Source organism: Vanessa cardui, chromosome 12, assembly GCF_905220365.1.
Source record: "Vanessa cardui chromosome 12, ilVanCard2.1, whole genome shotgun sequence".
NCBI lineage: Eukaryota > Metazoa > Arthropoda > Insecta > Lepidoptera > Nymphalidae > Vanessa > Vanessa cardui.
In genome coordinates, this window is record NC_061134.1 from 5,793,322 (window position 1) to 5,815,380 (window position 22,059).

General features: G+C 31.7%; 3 protein-coding genes across 4 annotated transcripts; 2 read left to right on the top strand and 1 right to left on the bottom strand.

Annotated features, from left to right (window-relative positions):
• Positions 1-1,410: 1,410 nt before the first annotated feature.
• On the top strand, positions 1,411-7,213 carry LOC124534011 (protein FAM117B-like). 2 transcript variants are annotated; one of them, XM_047109624.1, is made up of 8 exons: positions 1,411-2,183; positions 2,621-2,748; positions 3,787-3,937; positions 4,073-4,212; positions 4,801-4,900; positions 5,148-5,204; positions 6,361-6,464; positions 6,898-7,213. In XM_047109624.1, the coding sequence occupies exons 1-8, from the start codon at positions 1,967-1,969 to the stop codon at positions 7,084-7,086; spliced, it is 1,086 nt and encodes a 361-aa protein (XP_046965580.1). In that variant the 5' UTR covers positions 1,411-1,966; the 3' UTR covers positions 7,087-7,213. The 2 variants fall into 2 exon arrangements, with proteins under 2 accessions (XP_046965580.1, XP_046965581.1); XM_047109625.1 differs by lacking the exon at positions 5,148-5,204.
• Positions 7,214-11,903: 4,690 nt separating this feature from the next.
• LOC124534222 (DNA-directed RNA polymerase II subunit Rpb4) lies at positions 11,904-16,167 on the bottom strand. Its single transcript, XM_047109947.1, has 4 exons — positions 16,055-16,167; positions 12,526-12,590; positions 12,256-12,436; positions 11,904-12,100 (listed from the first exon to the last, which is right to left on the bottom strand). The coding sequence occupies exons 2-4, from the start codon at positions 12,584-12,586 to the stop codon at positions 11,926-11,928; spliced, it is 417 nt and encodes a 138-aa protein (XP_046965903.1). The 5' UTR covers positions 12,587-12,590; positions 16,055-16,167; the 3' UTR covers positions 11,904-11,925.
• Positions 16,168-16,789: 622 nt separating this feature from the next.
• On the top strand, positions 16,790-18,412 carry LOC124534221 (cyclin-dependent kinase 2-interacting protein-like). Its single transcript, XM_047109946.1, has 4 exons — positions 16,790-17,262; positions 17,354-17,593; positions 17,677-17,835; positions 18,234-18,412. The coding sequence occupies exons 1-4, from the start codon at positions 17,208-17,210 to the stop codon at positions 18,362-18,364; spliced, it is 585 nt and encodes a 194-aa protein (XP_046965902.1). The 5' UTR covers positions 16,790-17,207; the 3' UTR covers positions 18,365-18,412.
• Positions 18,413-22,059: the final 3,647 nt, after the last annotated feature.

The window sequence follows — 22,059 nt, forward strand, 5'->3', positions numbered from 1 at the left end:
ATTGGATCACCAGCTTTTTGGCAGATCGGAACATTAAAGTCGTTGTATGGTGCATGCTTTGATTTAAAATTCGTTAATGTCTGTGTTGCACAAGGCTGCGTTCTATCACCCACTCTGTTTCTTCTGCATATCAGTGACTTGTTGCAAATCTGTAACATTCACTGCTATGCAAATGACAGTACTATATTTCTCGGGAAAACGTCGGAGAAAACCGGAACAAACTTGTGTCTGAAATCGAGTCTTCATTAAACAAAGACTCTAACTGGGCCCGGCGTAACTTAGGCCATATATGATTGTTATTTTGCTATTAAAATATCTGATGGCGGGAAAGTACTCTCCCTTAGTAGTCCCTTAGGCTTACTTAGTAGTTTCGGACCCGCTGGCTAAAATTAGTCCACTTCAACCCCAAAAAGAGGCAAGTTTGCGCGTTAGCTGCTAAAAAATTACCATTTCTCGTATCTCTACGATTTCAAAAGATTCCAATAGCCGCCACATCTAGTATTGGAATACCTGACGTGGACATTTCGAGCTTCGTTCAGTTCCGCGGTCAATTGGAACGCAAAGCCAAATTGGCACCAAAAAAGCTCGGTGTGCTCAGCAAGCCATGACAATATTTCACGCCGCCCATCGCCTAAAACTATACAAGGCGCAAATTGAACCCCACATGGAATATTGCTTACAAATCTGCTTCCATTTGTCCGTATCCAACGCAGAGCGGCTCGAATTATCGACGATCAAGCCCTTTTCGACTTGCTTGATCCTTTAGCTTTACTTAGAGATGTTAGATCACTCTGCATCTTCTACTTTCGAATATTTCACGGAAAAAGTTCGGACGCATTGTTTGGATTATTCCCGGCTGCGAAATTTCACCTTCGGACAACTCGTCAAAATTCCAAGTTTCACCCGCACCACCTTAATGTTCAAAAAACCACAACATCACGAATTTTAAGACATTTTCTACCTTGCACAACCACTCTGTTGCACCAGCATTCGCCGACGCTTTTTCCGAACCGATACGACTTCGGAACTCTAAAAAAAGAGCGTACTCCTTCCTTAAAGGCCGGTAACGCACCTGCAAGCCCCACAGATGTCCATGGGCGATAGTAATCATTTCATGAGGTGAGCCTCATGCTCGTTTACCCCCAATAACATAAAATAAGCCATCGGTTGTCTTCTAAATAAATGTGTATAAATTATGTCTAATTTTAATATACCTACTTATGCTTATTTTTTAAAAAAAAAACCTGTTGCTTTTTTTTTCCTGGAGCACAAACCCCCCCCGAAATGAAATCCTGGCTACGGCCCTGCATTGCGCTAAAGTGCGTATTGAAAAATGCAGAGATGTTACATGTAGTGCGTGCCTAATGTTGTTAAAAAAAAATGTTTGTGTATAAGTTGGCTATAGCAACATTTACGCCTAATCCGACCACAGACAATCATGTCATGGCGGAGTAATCAGCTGTTAATTGCAATGCCGATGAGTAGAAATAAATCATTTTGTTTCGGTCATTAATGCATTATTTTATCTTACTTTTCTTTTCAATTAAAAACATACAAAGTGATATTTAGTTAAAATGTTTTTTTTAAAAGTCTAGGAATGGCGCGATGTCCCATGTCATCTGTCAGTTTTATTCATTCATCCATTGTAGTGCAGAAAAAAATGTGACTTGTTTGATAAATTCTGTTTCATCCATTAAATGCTAGATGAAGGTTAAACACAGAGGTTCCATGTTTACTTATCGTTTAACGAACTCACCGGCAACAATACTGTACAGTATAATCATTGAAATAACTACGTAGCGCAGCTTTTATAAGGCCTAACAAATTCCCTCTACAAAGAACCTGTGCGGCGTCGGCGGTTTCTGTTATTTTATTGGACATTATAGTGGTTAAGTGTTTTAGTTTATATGTTATAGTTGGTGCAAAAATAGTTTATTTAAGTGAGTGTAACTTATCGAATACGAAAATGTCGGGTCGTGTTCGAAAACAATCGGACTGTCCTGTTGGAAAACAGGGTCCTATGAGAGCGACACTACCTGTGTCGTCTGTGATGAAGCAAAGTGGGGGGCTCAAAAAGAATGCAGCCAATAGTCCGACACTTTCGCCAACAAATGTATGGCGAAGAATATCACCAGACCATGCTCTATCTGGTCAAAGAAGTCCAGGAGCTGTTAACTACAAAGGTATTATCGTGCACGTAATGTTAAATTTGTGATGAGTTATTATGGATTAGAAATTATTAACTTAATAAAACATTATTATTTTGGCTAATTTATCATAAAACTTTACTAAACAACTTTATGAGTTTATGTGGTAGTAAATATCGTGTTAACTAAAAAGCGATTGTGATTGAAATGCTAATATTTGATGGAATTAAATACTGTTTTTTATATTATTGTTTTACAGTATTATTACTGTCTTAGAGACAGTTGGCATATACTATCTATATATAACAATAATCTTCAGTAAAGTATTTTTACATTTAAACATGTTTTACGCACTCTTACTTAAATTCAGTGTTTAAACTGTATTAGTTAATAAATTAAAAGTATTAAAAATAAGGAAATTCAAACTAAACTAATCTTAAATTATTTAAATATTTTTTTTAAAAAAATTATAGGCAAAGGACGGCTTGGGTCCAATGTAATCAGACGCACAGCCTCTCTAGATACTTTATATCACAAAGGACAATGGCCCAGGGATTACTACCTCCATGCAGGCCAGCTACAAGTTGATAAGTCTACACAAGTAAGATTCTATACAATATAAATACTTTTTGTTTATATATAAACTGCTATTTGTTATTGTCAAAAAAAATATTTACATATAGCCTATTCCAATAGGAGTAGGAATAAATAAACCTTAGTAACAATTAATGTAATTTTCTAATAACTCAGCTATATTGTGCACTTCTAACAGTTCGTGATTAATAAATCCTTGGTTATAAAACAAGACTATTATACTTAATACTTATATCCACTTTAATTATTTAACAACAATCAGTTTTATATTCTTAATTAAATCATATATTTGCTGTGGCTATGTGTATAAATATATAACATAAAAATTAATTAGAGTTCCAGAATATAAATATAATCAAAATGCCTTTGTAAATCCTTTTTAATAGGGATGTCACAAATTGTAAATTTATAACTTTGCATTTTTAAAAAAAAACATACATCAATATTTTAATCTTGTAAATTATATGCTTAGTATCAAAAATCCTTATCTTTTATACATCATTAATTATGAATTTTACTTTATCAAAATTTCATGTAGGTATATGTAGGATTTTAATTTGAAATGTCTTACTTATATTGCAAAAACCTAAGTTATAGATCATTCTTCTCAATATGCTTTTCTTCATCAATTTTTGTTATTTTAACAGACAAAAATCTTTATTGTTAAGATGCAGTTCATTTATTAGTTACTTTAGTTTATTTATAAGAAATTATATTTTTAATAATGATGTGTTCAGAGTAAGTAAATGTGAAGGAAAACATACCTAAGGAAAATATTTTTATGTACCAATCAACATTGGAGCAATGTGGTGGAAATAACTCCTAACTATTTTCTCCTTAATAGGACAGATTTTAGCATAACAAATGGGACACTTACAGGCTGCTACTTCTTACTAAATTTTTCTATCATTACTTGACAACAGTACAGATCAAACAATGTCATAACAATATTTATAAAAAGTTATATGTATATATGAATAAAAATAATTCATGAATATAAACATATGCTATTATTTCTATGTTTTAACTATTTCTTTTATAATAGACAGATGATGGAGGTGGACTTTCTGGGAGATCATCTAGGGGCTCTGATGATGACAAATTGGACCGTTTCATTTTAAGAAGTCGTCTACAAAGACCTCACAAGTCTACAGCATCAGGAGAATATTCCACACATTCAATGAGTCCAGGATTTTGTAAGTACCTTGAAAAAATTACATTCAATTTTGCATTAGTTAAACTATGACATTAAAAAAAATATATTTATGTTAATGTATAAATAAAAAAATTAATAATAATTTTGTAACCACATATAATTTTGTTATTTATAGGGTCCCGTTTTGGTAGTGGCGGTGTACCTTTAAGAGCAGCACGATCTTCTGTTGAGGGTCTAAACCAAGAAATTGAAAGACTTGTTCTTTGTCCAGCTAGTGGTACTCAGACTCCACATCTTGATAGACTACGAGATAAGGTTGGATTTTTTTTAATATTATGTATGTATTGTGTAACAATAATCTAAGGTTAACATTAATATTACTAGTCACATACAAAATATCTTAGTGTGTCTATTATATAAAGCTAATGTATAAATCTAATAGGTGCACCTGTGGCTTTACCTGTAAAAAAAATGTAAAATTTTACCTATAGGACACAAACCCACATTTAATTCCCTTGAGGGGTGAATAAAAGAAGTGCTTTATATACTTCCTCAGGACTCCAAACTATTTCCAAATTAAATTTAGTCTTAATTAGTTTTAAACTGGAAATAAAGCAGGCAGCTTAAAGGTGAAGAGGTAACAGAGTTATGGAAACATCAAGCTTCTTTCTTAGGTATTAAAAAAAATTAAATTGATATAAGAGTAGAAAAAATAATATTGCAACATGCAATTTCCTATGTAGTTTTGTTATATTATAATTAATAATTATTATTAATATTGCAAATAACAGGTGAACACTAGTATAAATAAAGCTGTCTACAAGATTTACTCTGATGATTTTATACCAAAAATTAGTATACTCTTAAACTTTACAGTAAATATGTACAATTTTTAAATTTTAGGTTACTCCTGAAGGTCATCGTGCACCACTTGCAGAACTTCTGAGGCGTTCAGTCAACACTCAGACTCCTCATGACCTCTGTCATACAGCTCATTCTTCAGGTACATTTCTCAAATATGTTTCTTAATTACTGCTATTACATAATTTTGGTGTTTCCTTAAATGTATATTTAGAGCTAACTTTCCTTGCTTGATCTTCTTTACTATAAATGTTAAACCTTTATTGCTTTAAATGTTCAAAATATGTTTACAATAAGATAATTAATCCTAATTACAAAAGATGTCATAAATTAATTTTGTATCTATAAATTATGGTAAGATATAAAATGATTGTGAATTATGGGTATAGATCCTCCATCACGAGGTTCACTCTCCAGTGCGGGCTCAGCCGAGCTACTTGCGGCAGGTCTTAAATCTATCTTTGTTTCCAATTAGAGTACACTACAACTTAACTAATATACTCTGTATTACATTTAGTATTCCTTTTTATATTAAATTGACCTCCAATATGAAATTAAAAGAAAATGGGATGTATTTCTAACAATTTTTTGTAGTTGTTGCAGTGTGCTCTTATATTTAGAGAATCCCTTACCCATTAGATGTTAGCATGAAACACAATAATTATTAACTTCCAAGCATGTGAATTTTTAAGTTAATTTATTTATTTTAATATCTTTCTATAACTGGCTTGACATATAAACATTGTTTTAGCTTACAAAAGTAAGTTTTGTATTCTCTTTCTGCTATCATTTATTTTCCTTTCGTATATCGTAACTACATTCATACTCTCTAAACAACTTTTATAAGTAAGGCCAAGTATTGTTTATTCTTAGTAATCTCATGTTTTAAGTATAAATTATTTTATAAAATTATATTATAATATATTATATGCATATCCCTAGAGGTACAATGAATATAACTATTGTCAAAAATAAAAAAAAGAATATACACTGGATATAAGTGTTGGTGATAAAGTTATGTTTAAATCTAACATGGAATTCTTGTAATTGCAATGAAACTAATACTATTACTACAAAAAAACTATAGTATCACTAATACTACTAAACTAAGGTTATAATTTGTTAGTAATTTTAAAAATTAAGATAAGAAATTGGTGATTGAGAAAATTTCGTTTATATTTTATGGTGTCGACTTTAATAAGACTGATTTATTAGTGTTATGGGTGGTGGACCTTTTTAGTACTGTATGAAATCTGATTTTCGATGGAAGGTGCAAGCTATGGAATGTGCATAGTCAATTCATCATTACATCATTTCAAGACGAGAACCATTCCATTTTATGTTTACAATAATTTTGATTAGTTGCATGGTGGTTGTATTAAGTGGCCATGATTATTAGATTGTTTAAAAAAAGTCAAATAGTCCCCATATAAAGACTAGTATACATTTAAAATAGTATTACAAAATTATTAATAGCACATCCAATATAAAAAGTCATCTGCAACTTTTGTTTTGGTAGACTTAAGACAAGCTTTTTAGAAGTTACATCTTTATATTACAAGTCCTGTGGAATTACTAATATTTGTATTGATTTAATTACAGGTGGCAGTGTGTGCTCATCACCTGATCTTGACGGCTCGAAGCTTGGAACTTCTCCACAAATTAATCGCTTCTTAGCCCGGGAACCTCCAGATGGTTGTGAAAAGGTAACATTTTATGATTGTGTTGCCCTACTTCCGTTTTTAATTCTTTATTTACATACTCAAGTCCTTGTGTAGGTCCCAGTACCTCAATGCTTAAAACTTAACAGAATTGAAACTATGAGGTTAAACAAAAAAAAAAACTCAAATAACACAAAATCCTGATTTTGATGGTGATTAAGATGTCATTTTATTTTTGAAAATTCTATATTCCCAAAATTCATGACTTAATATATTCGTCAATTTGACGCGTCGATTTACATGCACTTGCTTTCTCTGACGCTTGAATCTATAGCGACGAATAGCGTCGAATGGCGCGATAGGGAGCTGTTTCTATTGGTTGTGTCAATCGGCAGTTATCGGTTTTATTTTAATTCCATTGCATTTTCCGATGCTACATTTAATTTGTGTACTATACATGACTACATGTGATCGACAGGTTAACCTCAAAGCCGGCGAGGGCTCGTACGCCGAGCCGATCTCGGTGATGAAGCCCACCGTGCACGGGTTCACGCTGCGGCCGTCGCTGGGTTCCGCCTTCCAGCCGCTGCAGCCCGCGCCGCCCGCCGAGCCGCACGCCGAGCCGCCCGCCGAACCGCACGCCGAACCGCACGCCGAGCCGCACTGACTGACAACTGCCGCCCCGACACCGACATACACACACATACACTCGCGCACCGGCACATGAGTAAATACCCCACAGAGACATAGCTCACACGGAGTGCACATTTGCCATTTTTGGTATGGTGGTCACATGATGATACAATACAATATTCAGATTTTACCGAAAAGAACCAGTAGGAAAGACTTTATATTAACCATAAAACAATTTCAATGGTAACTCCAAGCTTGTTTGTTATAAATATATTCTTCTATATACATAGATTCAAAAATATAGCCGCTAATTTTTTTTTTCGAAAACAAGGTCTTAATTTATTTAATATAATTAAAAAATATATAAATTACCGTATATCTTTTAAAAGTTTATTTTTATAATTGTATTGCAAGTTTAAAGCGTAATTTGATTCTCATGCCATAAGATTGTCAACTAGCCAAGCTGAAGCGTACCCGTTTTGTTAACTGGTTACTGTTATACCACCGTTTGTTGTACCCATCGCTTCGCGGTTCTATAAAGCTTTGTCTCTGTGGGGAATTTACTCGTGTGACATAGGCCTCGGACGAATCCCCGATACTCGGGAGGATATTGACACGCTCCTATATATCATTCGACACTGACTGGGATGAATCCATCCGGTTCGCGATTGCCGCCCGATACTGAATAGACTTGATGGAAATATTTTATGATTCGAATATTTTTAATATCAAAATTAATTTATTATACGTCGATATACAAATGTGAAAGTTGTGACACTTACATGGTAACATAAAAATCGTGACCCATTTGATTTTATATATAAAAGTAAACCTTTACTTTCACCAAATTTAAAGGTTCTTAATCTTTTTCAATATTCAATCTCTCGTAACATTAGGTAATTTCATTCTACATTAATCATCAAGTTGTAAGTATCAAAGCCATGTCGCCCGCCTCATATGAATTAATGTATTATAATTTCGATGGAGAAATCCTTTGTCGTCGATTGAGAATGGCGTTTCCTTGACAGCTGAGTGAACAGCTAGCTATGATGATTTAGGATATAGTATTAAACTAGTACCTGGCTCTATTCAAAATTTTCAATATTTTACTTTATAAAACAGTTAGTGAAAATACGTGGTTTTTATAGTTTAATTAAATAAATCAATCAATTTTGTTTAGTAATGTCATATTACAGTTGATTTCAAATTAATAGTTTCGGCTTCATATAAAAAGAAAAATTACACTATTAATGGATATGATCTTTTATATACAAATAAAAACATACAATCGCTTCTATTACAGCTTAACATTTTTGTTATAATTAATTGAGCATGTCATATAATGTATTAAATATTTGGTAAAGAGATATAGTGTATGCTACACAATTTCTCTTTCTATTCACTACATATTGAGCAATTGCATTCGTCAAAACCTATCAAATTGTTAATTAATATTTTAATGGCATGCTTACATTTAATTAAAATGGATACAAATTCCTTTGCTTTACATAATATTATGTAAAAAATATCATAACAGTTAAAATGTTTTGTTATTATAACATAGAATGTTGGTGGTACTTATTCATACTTATCTGAAAGAGTACAACACAAATTTAATCAGTAGTGACAATAATTGTATATAAGTTAAATTTTTCTATTTGGATACTAAAAATATAGCAAATAGCTATGTCCATTGTAATAATTTAGTAACCTAATGTTTGATGTTTGTCAATTTTCATTGAACGAGGACGTTTGGTGTCGTTCGATGTCGCTACCGACTATTTCGGAACTGGATTTAGTTAAACCAACCAAAGCAAGGTCACTAACCGTTTTGCGTATTATTTGCATTCAAACCGTCAAATAAAGCTCAAGATTTCGTATAACTATATCGATTCGATTTTCATATAGAGTATTTAGTATCGTTTAATGATGAAGTGAGAGGAAGTAAAGAAGCAGACGTGGAAAGTGACTGGATATCAATTTTGATCTCAAATATTCTTTAAAATGTGTGTATATAAACTGATATATTATGTATTACAAATTAATAGTTCGAATAACACATTTTTAATTTTGATTTAGTTTTCTGAGTAAATTGCTATTGTGTTTTTATCTTTGGTGATAAAATAATCTTGGACCAAAATTCTCAAGGGCCAGAGTATCGGAGACGGGATAGGAGTGGTAAGCTTGATCTAGGCTGTTTTTCTAATGAGGATAGCTTTAAATAATGGGATTTGACATAAGAAAGTGGAAGAAGATAGACTGATTTTTGAAATCTTTACTCATGCTTTGGTACAGGTATCTTGACAATGATTATAATAAAGTTAATATAAAAAGAAGTTTATACTTAATAGCATGTGCGCCATTTGCTCTTAATCTGGTATTAGAAATTGAATTATTATCGCCTCGTAGAGGTACATTACACATAGATAATAATATCAACGTTCGATTGTATATAAAGAGTATGTATACAGCTTTTTTAAACTTTTCTTAAGAAATGCGTAGGGTGTCAGGTATCTGTACTGGGTATATTGGATAGACACGGTATTCGTTATTATATCATTCAGATAGGAAAGAATGGACCATGCCAATTGGATCTCTCATTTTGGCCAAAACGCATTTCTATCATCGAGACTGATAACGTAGAATGTTGAAAACATAGTTAGATCTGCTTATTTTTTTTTAATGTTTTGTAAATTTCGACGGCAGAAAAAAATATATATTTTTGACGGCTCACCTTTGGGATATAGAGTATTTTAAATCTTGTCATTGCTCAAATCAAAATTTTTATTAAGAGCCATACTTATGATATATGCCGAATTTCAAATGTAAACATTGTGATTGTAAATTTCGAGTTGCTGATATTTATATGTTATAATTTATATATGTGTATTGGTTATTTTTTAACAAATGAATGTGATATGTAAGTGAATATTGATTGTTACTTGACAACTTTCGGTACTGAAACACGCGAGTGCTTGTATCTATTTATCAGCTGACGTTCATAGGTCTTGCACAAAGTAAGCAGTAACCACGAGTTGTGAAGTGTTACCGAAGGTGCTGAGGAGTGATTTTTAGATGTGTAAAGTGAGGGCTGTTACTGGCTTGTGACATGACACGGTAGGAATGAATGTTGAATATCTTTTGGACTTACGGTAACTGGAAGGCAGTTTATTTTTATTTATCGGTGAATGTGACAAATGATCAATTCTAAAAACGTTTTGATATTTGTACAAATAATTTCGTTTCTATTTTTATTAAAGTACATGTATGTAGATACTTTAAAAAATATTCAGTAGTATTATACAAAGCTAATAAAAAAGTCATCTATGATTTCACATTCATTAGTAGTAAATATTTAATAAGGATAATAATAATATTCGCTGCGCAGAAAATGAAAATCATTTAAATATGAAAGACAAAGCCGAGCCAGTATTTAAAAACCGGATTACTGTGTAGATTTCTCTCATAAGTGCAATATCTAGCTGTAATGTTGACAAATATTCTAGCGAACCGTGTACGTCGTAAAACTGCGAGAATGCTGTTTCAAACTGGAAATTTTGTTTCGTCTCCTCTCAAATCCTTTACTTAGTTGCACATTTATAACAAAATATGTACAGTTTCCGTAATTGTAAGCTTTATATTTGCATTGCTTCCTGTTAGCTTCCGTGACGTTATAGACTCCCCACACACGAACCCCGAACCGATGTTATGCTTTATTAACATAATACTTACAATATTTAGATTTATGTCACAGGTCCAGGTTGTACTTTAGGATTTATCTTTCCCGATGTCGTTACCTAATTTAAGGTTTAGTAAGTTTAGGTGACCCGAAAATATTAGCTGTTAATAAATGTGTGCTATTAAAGGTACCCTTACCAAATCATTTTATGTAAATCACTGGGTGTGGAGGAAGTTTCTACATAAAGTTGTTGCCACATTCCACTACTACCTACCAATTATTGGAAAAACATATTTACCACAAACAACTTTATGTAGAAACGTTAATGTTTTTTAAAGTACATAAAGATATTTTTGTATGTTCAGGGTAGGAGTTGTGCAAGATGTACCATAAAAGTAATTTTGCTAGGACCTTAGATTTGATAGTTCTTTTATAGATGGTTAATATTATTTTAATGTTTGCTTTTAGATGATTGATAAGTTTGTAATTTTTATTACTATGATATTAGATTAAATACTAACATTAAAACTAAACCAAAAGTGCCCATTGAGATAAGTTTATAATTCAAGCAAGCCTTTTGTCCAGCATTTTGTTAAAAATAATGTTTAGGCGACAAAATTAGTGATTAAGGAAATTATGAGAGGATTGTTGAGTTTTAGTTTTCTAAAATTGTTGAGGTTTATTGAAAAAAAATTCTTTAATTTTTTTTACACGTAATGCTCGACAAAAGGCTTGTTTTTAGAGGCATTAATTAACATCAATAATAATAGTATCGATTTTAAGTAAAGATAAGAATGGTTTTATTATAGTTTTGTTTCAGAGAAGAAATTCTAATTACTATTTTTGTTTCCAATATTTTATCACTTTTACCTGTTTTCATTGTAATGTATCTTGCTGTATTGCAGACATATCCAATATACAGACTGATTTAAGAACTGCTTTTTTATTTTAATAAAAATTGACTATGTCTAGTAAGCATAATTCTTTATAAACCCAAAATACACTAATTTTCTGCAAGTTTTTAGGACCTTAACTCTTAAAACCAATTTAAATATATATATTATTTAAAATAAATACAAACTATTTATGGAAATAACTGGTGCAAAAATACTTATTAATATTTTACTTCTTTTAAGTTTAATAAAATGGGAGGTAGAAATAAGTCAAAAATCTTTAAAAATCTAATTAAATTTATTAGTACTGTATACTACGTTTTGTTTGTATGTCATCTAACGATATTCTGAGTTCTTCATCTTCAAATCTCCCTTCTAATGAGGGAATTAATGCTTTTGCTTCTTCTGGTGTTTCTGGACATAGATTTGCTAAACTTGCAACTTCAAATTTATGTAACTTCTTAGACTGGAGTAGACTAAAATAAAAAGTAATATAATTATTAGAAAATAATAGAAATGACTCGTTATGTATACAACATGACAGTTACGTTTTGTTTGAATACCTTAATTTCATCTTTTATTAAGTTTATTTTAAATTTGTATACTTTAGGCATAAGCCATTTGTACTTACTTCCTGACAGCAGTTATAGTTTCTTTGTTCTTAAATTTTTTAAACATATTTGTGTATGTAAGTGTCTTCATAAACACTTCAGAAAATTCTTGTTCCTCTTCTGCTGATTCATTTTGAGCTTTTCTATGTTCCAGTAACATGTCAACTTCAGATATTAATAACGTTTCTGCATTTTCAAATTCTATAAAATAATATAATACAGAAAAAATAAGTTCTATACAGTTTAACTATAATAATTAATAATTGGAGTGATATATGAATTTGCAATACCTTTAGGAAATTGTAAATCAGCAGCGTCTTCTTCAATTACATCTTGCACGGGTCCAGACATAGTCCTGTATTAAGAATATTATTAAAAAGAGAATTTGACCGCTTTATTAAAAATAAAATTATAAAACGACTAAAGTATAAACAAAATTAAATTATATAAACCCAAGGGTTATCATTAAGGCGCATTTTCATTGGTCGATAAGTCGGTAGTTAGCCCGATTGCGGGGAGTACCCGCATGCGAGCTAACAACCAATGAAATCCACTGGTCGATAACTCGGTCGATTAAACGTGTGCGGGTGATATCCGCATTCGGGATAACGACCAATGAAACTAGTCAGTCGATAACTCGGTCGATACAAAGCATTCATGGTTTTCAATTGCCGATGGATTTTTAAGAGCATTTAAAAATAAAGAGAAGACATTTTCAAATGTAAGTATACAAACTTTATTTATGTTACCAAAGACAATCTTAATTAAGTAGGTTATTTAATATATTTTTTTAAGAAATATAATATTATATAAAATATCACATTTTTTCAGTAATCTTTATTAATATATAATAATAAAGATTACTGAAGAAATGTGTGTTTAGGTTAGTAGTGATACCTATGAGGTGTTCAATTAAAAATGTTAATGAATTGATGATCTAATTGAAATATATTTTTTTATATAGGTACTTCATGTTTTATTATCATAAGTTAAATAAAAATCGAAATGTTTCGTTTTTTTCGTGAGAAGTGTATTATTAAAGAAACTGTTCTGCCGCGGCGCTGTCCCTAGTGCAGTCTACCCTCAAATTGTTCCGGAATGTTAGTGAATAAATCTTGTTTGCCACGGCACTGCACCTTCACTACTGAAGTAATCAGCGAATCTATCCCGAATTGTTGTCCCATTTTCAGTTAAGGTATTATCTTCTCCCATGTTCTCGAAGTTTCGAAGAGGAACTTGTCTCCAGGAGCCATTAATTGTTATACCAGTAGAGATATCTTCATAATCCGCAAGTCCAGGTTCAAGATAATTAGAATCATTTTTTCTTAGCCAATTATGAAGCGCGCAAGATGTCCTTGTTATTTTTATGGTATCCTTGACGTTGTTGGCTATTGGTTTTTCAAAAATTCGAAATCGGCTTGTCAATATATCAAACGCATTGTCTACAATTCGCCGAGCCCTTGAAAGACGGTAATTAAAAATTTTTTGCCGTGTCGTTAGATTATTTCCCGGGTATAGTTTCATCATATTATTTTGAAGCGGGAATGCAGCATCCGCAACAATAACACTTTCTGCTGGAATAATCAGACTACCGTCATCAATGGCTCGTTTTAAAGAACAATTACTACAAACTCCGCCGTCAGAATATCTGCCCTTTGCTCCAATATCAATATAAGTGAATGAATAATCATCATCGACACAAGCCAGTAAAACGATGCTTAAAGTTTTTTTATAATTATAGAACTCAGATCCACTACAGGCTGGAGCTCGCAAGGTTATATGTTTACCATCAATTGCCCCAATACATCCAGGAAAATTCCACTTTAACTGAAATCCAGTTTTTATATCCATCCATTTTTGTTCTGTGTTTGGGACCTGAAAAAGGAACATATAATCATGAAATTTTTTATTTACAGATCGATGAAAATTCTGAAATAGCTACTGATACTGTTGACTTCGAAAATAATAATACGGTATTAGAAGAGTATGATAGAGAAGAAAACTCAAATGCTGCGGATGAAATTATTGAAAATCGAGTTCAAGAACTAACCGAAACGTCTTCATCTACATTCACTGTGCCATCAAAACTAGCAACGAAGAAGAGGGGCAAATCAAATAAAAGACAGGACGAGGTACATGAAGCCATTGACAAAATAAATAAAATGCCGAGAATGCCTCGACTACATTGCCACGCGAATTTTCAATTATTGCAAAAACAGATATTCAAAAGGCTTTATCGGAAATTCAATTAAAAGCATTGAGACAGCAAACCAAATCTTCGTTGTTGTCCTATGGTACCTCGGCGTCCAATATCTCTGATCCAGAAAAGCAGGATATTTAAGTTCCACATCTGTGTTTAATTTATCTAACTATGAAGACGATTTCAATAACATCAGTTTCACAAACATATGAAGCAATTTTATATATTATTTATAATTATGCAACATCTATTTGCCTGGTAAGGCATTTTTATTTCATTTAATTATTTGATATTGATTAAATGATTACTACACTCGCGGACACCAAAATCGAACCACTTTGTAATCCACCAGACATTGAAATTTGAAACTAATAACAATAAAGAAATATTTTGTTAGTCAATATTTAGAGATGGTTGTACACAATATCCGTACATCGGAGAAAAACGATACAGGCAGAAGCTGGATGCGAGTAGCCTAAGAATGATCTCAGTGGCGTGCAATTGGAGAGGCCTATGTCCAGCAGTGGACGGAAATGGGCAAAAAATCCATCAGGATGGATGGATGGAAATGAAAAAAATTTAAATAAAACTATTTGAAAGAAAGAAAGATTTTTCAAAAGAAGAGAAGTAAATTTCTTTCTTTCTATCAAATAAAACTATTTCTAAGAATGTACATTTGAAAACAATATTTTGTAACCTTATTTGTTGTTTTACCCATAACACTCCGAAAACGGCATTTCAATATAATTCAATAAATTGGTGTCCATAAAAAAGGGTGGTACGCTTTAGGTGACTGGAAGTGTATTCTGCTCAATTAAAACTTCTTAACGTACAAATTTGTAAGAATATTGCAAAATTTAAATAAACATTTACTTTATAATCTTAATATTATTTACTATTTTTATATTAATATGTACTTACTTTTATATAATCTGCCAGTGCATCATAGAGAGTGTCACACACTTCTGGTATAAAACTGCTTATAATAGAAGGGGACACACGAAATAAGTAATATAAACTTTTGTAAGAATCTCCCAGTAGCTAAATAACGTAAGGTGATCTCAAGTTTTAATCTTGCAGGAAGAGCCTCACGAAATAATGTGTCTTTATTTTCAATTCTTTTTTCTACCTTTCTCAATAAATCGTCAAATAAGTTTTTAGGTATTCTGAAAAAAATATCATGATCTTCTACATCACATTCCAATGCCGGATTCAAGTTCGCACATAACGTATTAGAAGCACCGTGCATCTTTCTACTTTTAAGTAAATTTCGCATCCAAAATCTCTTTTTCTTTTTCTTCAAAGAAGTTATTAATTTCTTTTTTAATACACCGCAAACAGTCAAAATTGCTCCACAAAGCAATAATTGTTGATCCATGGCGAGTACGTCTGCTTATCTCAAAACTGTGGGTACCTAATTCTCTCGCACTTCAAATGCGGGCTCTGACGACCAGTGAAAACGATAAACTCTTTGCGGGCCCTATGGCATGCGTTACAGAAATCTCCCGCACTCCGAATGCGGGCCATATCGACCAATGAAAATGCGCCCTTATATCATTTAATTTTGTTCAAACAAACCGATTAATTGTCATATGTTATAAATAAATTATGCTGGTTACCCTTAAGAAGTGAAATTGTAAAGTTTAAGAAATATATAAATTATAAATAAACACTAGTTAGCTAAGTACAAAACTTTTGCTTGCTGCGAAGTGACAACTGAAAAATGAAAATAAAGTGACAGCTTACTTTTTTATATTTCTGATACTGCTCTGGATACTAATAAGTTATGTGCTGGGAAAATAATAATTCTTTTCCCCAACATATTTATTTCTGGGATGAATAATTACTTCCTAAAAAAATGATTATTTCTTAACAGCTAACAAATAAAGAAAAATTAATTATTAATAACTATAATATATTTGTTTATATCAGCTTAATTATTAAAACTAAGAGTATGCTTGCTAGTGCTGAGTCATATTCTCATTCATTAAAATTTTGTTGTAAAATATATGTTTTTAAAAATACTTAACGAATTGAAAAACCAATTTTATGCTAATTGTTGCATTATGTCACCTGTCTGCCGTTCTTTTTATTTCAGTATTTTGTTTTATATAATAATTACATTATTATTACATCACTTAACTTAGATTGAGCAAGAGCATTAATCATTTACCGAAATTTAGTCAATTATGGTATGCAATAATAAAGAAAAAAAAAATATTTAAAAATTTTGAAACAACAGCCACATATCATTATTTTATTACAAACAAAATACAAAATATCGATACTTATTGAGATTTCTCTTTTACAATTATTTTAATATCAAAATATATTTACAATTTTATGAATAATGGTAACTCTGAGTTTGACTTTCCTTAGTGTTTATTATTTAAAATTTATTTAGATTTAATTTAAAAAATACATGAGGGGAAGGCCAGAAAGACAATTATTCTATTTAGTTTCTTTTTTAACTATATGAGTTTCTATAAAGTTAAATCTGGTTATACTTATTATAACCCATAACCTTATAAACATTGTGATTTTTAAAAGTCCATTTCAAAAATTTGTGTTGTGATAGAAGTTATTTTTCTTATGCTGTACTCTGTATGTGAATGCCACTTTTATTTTAATATAAACTATTCGACGGATCAACTTGCTTCTGAATAATTCAATTTTAGTTGTGTTCTTATAGTAGTACTTTAGTTAGTTTATATCATTAATTTTTCTTTAAACTATATACGTAAAACAAATAATAATTTATGAAACACAAAAATGTCTGTTACCCCTACCAAAATTAAAACTGATTCAGTTAATTTTATTCCAAAAGGTAAAACACTTTGCAAAATAAACTTATAATGTGATAGATATCTTTGCGGAAAATATAAAAACAATTATTATTATTATAAAATTATTTACAGAAATAATCACACCAAACAAGGACAGTCCGGGTATTTCAAAAACAGTTTATTCGCATATAACTAGTCTACACCATCTTTTGAGTGATTGGTCGACTATAAGAGAAAAGGGCTTAAAAATATGTAAATCTATATCTGCTCTTAAATTATATGAATATAAGGATGACTACTATCCACATCAAACAAAACCACTTACAGACAATTTATTAGAAGCCCTTGATAGCTTAGAGAATGTTGTTGAAGGTTAGCAATAATACTTTCCATATTTGTTCTTAAACTGCAATATATACAATTCTTATTTTTTGATAAATTTCATATATTTCTAGGTGTTGGCATCATAAACAATCAAATGCAAGCATTAGCTCAGCTCCAGTATACTCATGAACCTGTCATCAACACTTGGCCAGCTAGTGAAATTGCAGAAAATATCCTAAATATATACAATAGCTTGCGTAAAGAATTTAATTTGAAAAAAATCATAACAGGTGTATAATCAACATTATATTTTAAGCATTCAACGCTCATATATAAAAATAAACTTTTTCAATAAATTTGATTCTTGTATATAGTTTACATGGTACGAGTCAGTGAACAAAAATGTACTGAAGCCTGCATGAATCGGATGAAAATATGCCTCTTCAATCACTCATATCTGAGCAGAATAGATTAAGCTTCAAACTCCTTTAAACACAACATTTGTCATGTGTGAACATAGCATATTAAGAGTCAGTAATTTTTTACATTTAAATGATTGTAAAATTATCTTGAATGATAGCAATGCTTTTAATTCTAGATTAGACCAAATGTATGACAGCACTAATGAGTTGAGTTTAATATAATATGATACTCAAACACAGTTATTAATTTTATTTTGTTGTTTCAGAAAACATTGCTCACTGTAGAGATGAAAACTTAATAGAAGTGTATGTGAGTTCATGGGAATTTGATACTTATTTTAGTATGGAATTAAGTGCTTATCTGTTCGCTGATGTTGGCTTAGCAGGAATCACATAGCATTTAACTAAGAGAAACATATAGAAAATGAAATCAATGAAATTATTATTGCTTGTTATTTATTAAACAATATAAAAAATGTTTCTAATTTTATTGGATGATGCTCTTTTTTTATATGAATATGTTATAAGTTTAAATTTATAAGACTACACACAAAAACAAATTTACTATTTTTTTAATTCATTGATGGATGAATTAAAAAAAGTAGTCTATGTAGTTTTTCCTGATTAACAATGGATATCTATGTCCTTATCAAAATTAATTTAAATTGGTTGAGAGGTTTAAACATGAAAAGTTTTACTAGAGTCGGTACAATCGCATTTATTACAGGTATAGATAGGTCTTGAATATTTTACATTGTAAATTATTGCTGGATAATTTTTTGGGAATAAAACTCTTTACATAGTATAAAACAAATTCGCTTACCGCTGTCAGTCCCTATATATGCTTATCTTTAAAAATTACGCAACAGATTTGGATGCGGTTTTTTAATAGACAGATTGATTCGAGAGGAAGATTTTTGTATAAAATACATGGACATGTAATAAAGACAAGAAAAACAAAGGCATATAGTTAAGAAACACTGAATATAGTAGAAATTAAGAACTTTCTAATGTGAAATGGAAAACAAATTCTGTAGTATATTTAGTATCAGTATTGCACCAGTGCGAAGCCGGAGCCTGTCGCTAGTATAAATTAAAAGTATAAGTAAGTTCCGAATTGAATAATAGACCGGGAGATGATAATGACAAAATATTTGGTCATTTGTACCAGTATGGCGGTTCTTCAGGGGTCTAATCACGTAAAGGCAAAAAGGAAAATGATGGTCGTAGCGCTCGCACCGGCGGCCCACTCGCGTGGGCGTTAATCGAACGCGTCGGAAAAATAACGAGTGTCGAACGATTTGTTCCACAAAAATGCTTGTATTTTCAGATAGTCGAAAAAAAATAAGCAGGCGGTAGCGTAATGCCATACTTCTCGGGTGTGGCTTACAGCCCGCCATACCGACGCGAATACGTTAATTTTAATAAAACCATTCAACCATTTGTAGCAGGCTAATTTTTGCATTGCTTATTATCGTCGAGTAGCCATTCACGAAAATCACCTTGCCATACTTTTCCGACTGTTCCCAATGGCCGCCATACCACTGCAAAGGAGTAATTTTTTTTATCGCCAAACGATTTGTACCATGTATGGCGGCCATTGGGAACAGCCGGAAAAGTATGGCAAGGTGATTTTCGTGAATGGAAACGAAATTTTGTTGAAAATAACGAGTGTCGAACAAATCGTTCGACACTCGTTATTTTTCCGACTCGTTCGATTAACGCCCACGCGAGTGGGCCGCCGGTGCGAGCGCTACGACCATCATTTTCCTTTTTGCCTTTACGTGATTAGACCCCTGAAGAACCACGATACTGGTACAAATGACCAAATATTTTGTCATTATCATCTCCCGGTCTATAAGTTCAAAAAGAGAAATCCTTGAAAGTAATTGATGTCAAGAAAAACAAAGTTATTAATACTACGTATGATACACGTACATTGTACATGAAACATACAGGTTTCCTGAGAATATTTACCTTGTCTGCTAATCTCAAGTAAAATAAAATTATTAATAAACCTGGCAGGTCAGTGCAGGTGCTTCGCCGTATTAAGTTTTCCATAGATAACACATATAGGCTGTTACCTATGACCAGGCACTATGGTGGTTATGGTGGTACTTATTTATGTTTTTATGTCATTGAATAGTGACCACTTGAGGGGTTTCGATGTATTTGGTACTCTGTTACTTTATACATAATGCTGACAGTACATGTAAAAACATTTCACTATTTAGGTTGTTGTGTAAGCCCGTCCACCACCCACATCAGGTATTCCACCGTCAAACAGAAATACTTTCTATTGTTGTATTTCGGTTTGAAGAGTAAGTGAGCTAGTGTAACTATAGGCACAAAGGACATAACATTTTAGTTCCCAGAGTTTTGTGGTGCTTTGTAAGGAATGGTCAATTAATATTTCTTCCTGCGCTGTGATTACCATTTAACATCAGGTGGTCCACTTGGACCTCTGTCTACCTAGAACATGAAAATAGTAACATACTACATAAATAATGCCTAGATATATGTGGGTATGATTCGCTCCTACAAAGTCAATTCAGCACTTACTATGAAATCTAAAATGTTATAATTCTTTTAACATGTATTAAACGGACATAGGTTTGAAACGTAAGAACATTTAGTGTGGCATTACTTACGTTTCAATTCATCGAACAAAGTTTTTCATTTTATGGTGGAATAACTGCTACCTACTCAGCAGTTATTACTATCCACTAGGATAGTATGACACAGTTCCAAGACATATAAGTCAAATATTCATAATTTATATTCACTGTGCAAATTAGGAATATACAGTCTCTATATTAAAAAAAAAAGATTTATCACTTTTTAAATCATAATCATTACAAGAAGCGTATAATAATAATTATTATTAGCTTTTAAATAGTAAAAGAGGAAAACAAGATTACACCGAAGTACATTCAGATTTCATGACGTGTTTTATGGAAATATAATCGGGCCTTTGATATATTTTTTATTCGTTAAGTAAATTTAGAGCCTTGAACTTTATTAGGTACATGCGAGCGAGATGCGATAACTATAGGGCAGCGAGGTTGTATCTATGGCGACAAGAATACAAAACACCATTACTTTCAGTGACCCGAAAAGAGCCGGTAAAACTTGATTAATATAGCACTCAATTTGATGTTTTATATTTCAATATTGTGTTACAACTACAATTGAAGCTATTTAAATTTATTACTTAAAGCATTTAATGGCTAAATTTCGAAATTAAGACCTCTGCGATACTTGACTTAATTCTTAAATCGCATTTATAAAATATCATATTAATTCAATATATGTAGTAACTTTTTAGAAATGATTTTTTTGGTAAAAAAATCCTACGCTGCTCGATTGTCAGTAAGCTCACTAGAAGGTCACTTAAAAACTTTTATGGGGGATCGGATGACATCGAACCATATTTGTACGTGGGTGCCCGAGTGCCTTAAATTGTAATTAAGTTAAATTGTTTGCCTCGAATAGTATTATGTGCAAACGATATCATAACCGCCCACCATGATACAAGTGGTTCCGCTGGTTTTTAAGTATTTGCTCTGGCACTCAGACTGAACTTACACGTATCCTGCGTTTACAGATACATTTTCAATATGTTAAAACACACCAATAAAAAAAGAAAAGGATTAAGAGAAGAACAAACTAATTATGAACCCATACCCATGATTATTCAACAAACTGCAACAAAGAAGTGTTGCAGAATAAACCCAAGCCATCTCCTCGAAAACTTTCTTCTTGATTGTACTGCGTAGCTGTATTAATCCTTCACAAGAATATTGTATTATTCTCGGAATGTATTTCATATCATATATTAAAAGAAATTCCCCAGAGTATATAATAATAATATTCCTTACTTCGCCTTTCGACTTCCTCTAAACATTAGGTATAACGTCTATACGGACATGATAATGACATACAATTTCCCACTATTGATTTGCATTTTATGTTGCAAAGTGAGAATAACGCGATAAGTACGTGTTTTGGATTCCATTTTTAAATAATAGGATTACTTATAGCATGCAATTTTCACATTTCTGTTAAGCCTCTATCTGTGAGGAAAGGTTT

Excerpts from the sequence above, each read along its gene's own strand:
- LOC124534221 (XM_047109946.1), top strand. The coding sequence starts at position 17,208 with ATGTCTGTTACCCCTACCAAAATTAAAACTGATTCAGTTAATTTTATT. Across the intron at positions 17,594-17,676 it reads CTTAGAGAATGTTGTTGAAG|GTGTTGGCATCATAAACAAT; the intron begins GTTAGCAATAAT and ends ATATATTTCTAG. Across the intron at positions 17,836-18,233 it reads TTTGAAAAAAATCATAACAG|AAAACATTGCTCACTGTAGA; the intron begins GTGTATAATCAA and ends TTGTTGTTTCAG.
- LOC124534222 (XM_047109947.1), bottom strand. The coding sequence starts at position 12,586 with ATGTCTGGACCCGTGCAAGATGTAATTGAAGAAGACGCTGCTGATTTA. Across the intron at positions 12,437-12,525 it reads TGATTTACAATTTCCTAAAG|AATTTGAAAATGCAGAAACG; the intron begins GTATTGCAAATT and ends ATTATTTTATAG. Across the intron at positions 12,101-12,255 it reads ACTATAACTGCTGTCAGGAA|TCTACTCCAGTCTAAGAAGT; the intron begins GTAAGTACAAAT and ends TTTTTATTTTAG.
- LOC124534011 (XM_047109624.1), top strand. The coding sequence starts at position 1,967 with ATGTCGGGTCGTGTTCGAAAACAATCGGACTGTCCTGTTGGAAAACAG. Across the intron at positions 3,938-4,072 it reads TTCAATGAGTCCAGGATTTT|GGTCCCGTTTTGGTAGTGGC; the intron begins GTAAGTACCTTG and ends TGTTATTTATAG. Across the intron at positions 5,205-6,360 it reads AGCCGAGCTACTTGCGGCAG|GTGGCAGTGTGTGCTCATCA; the intron begins GTCTTAAATCTA and ends ATTTAATTACAG.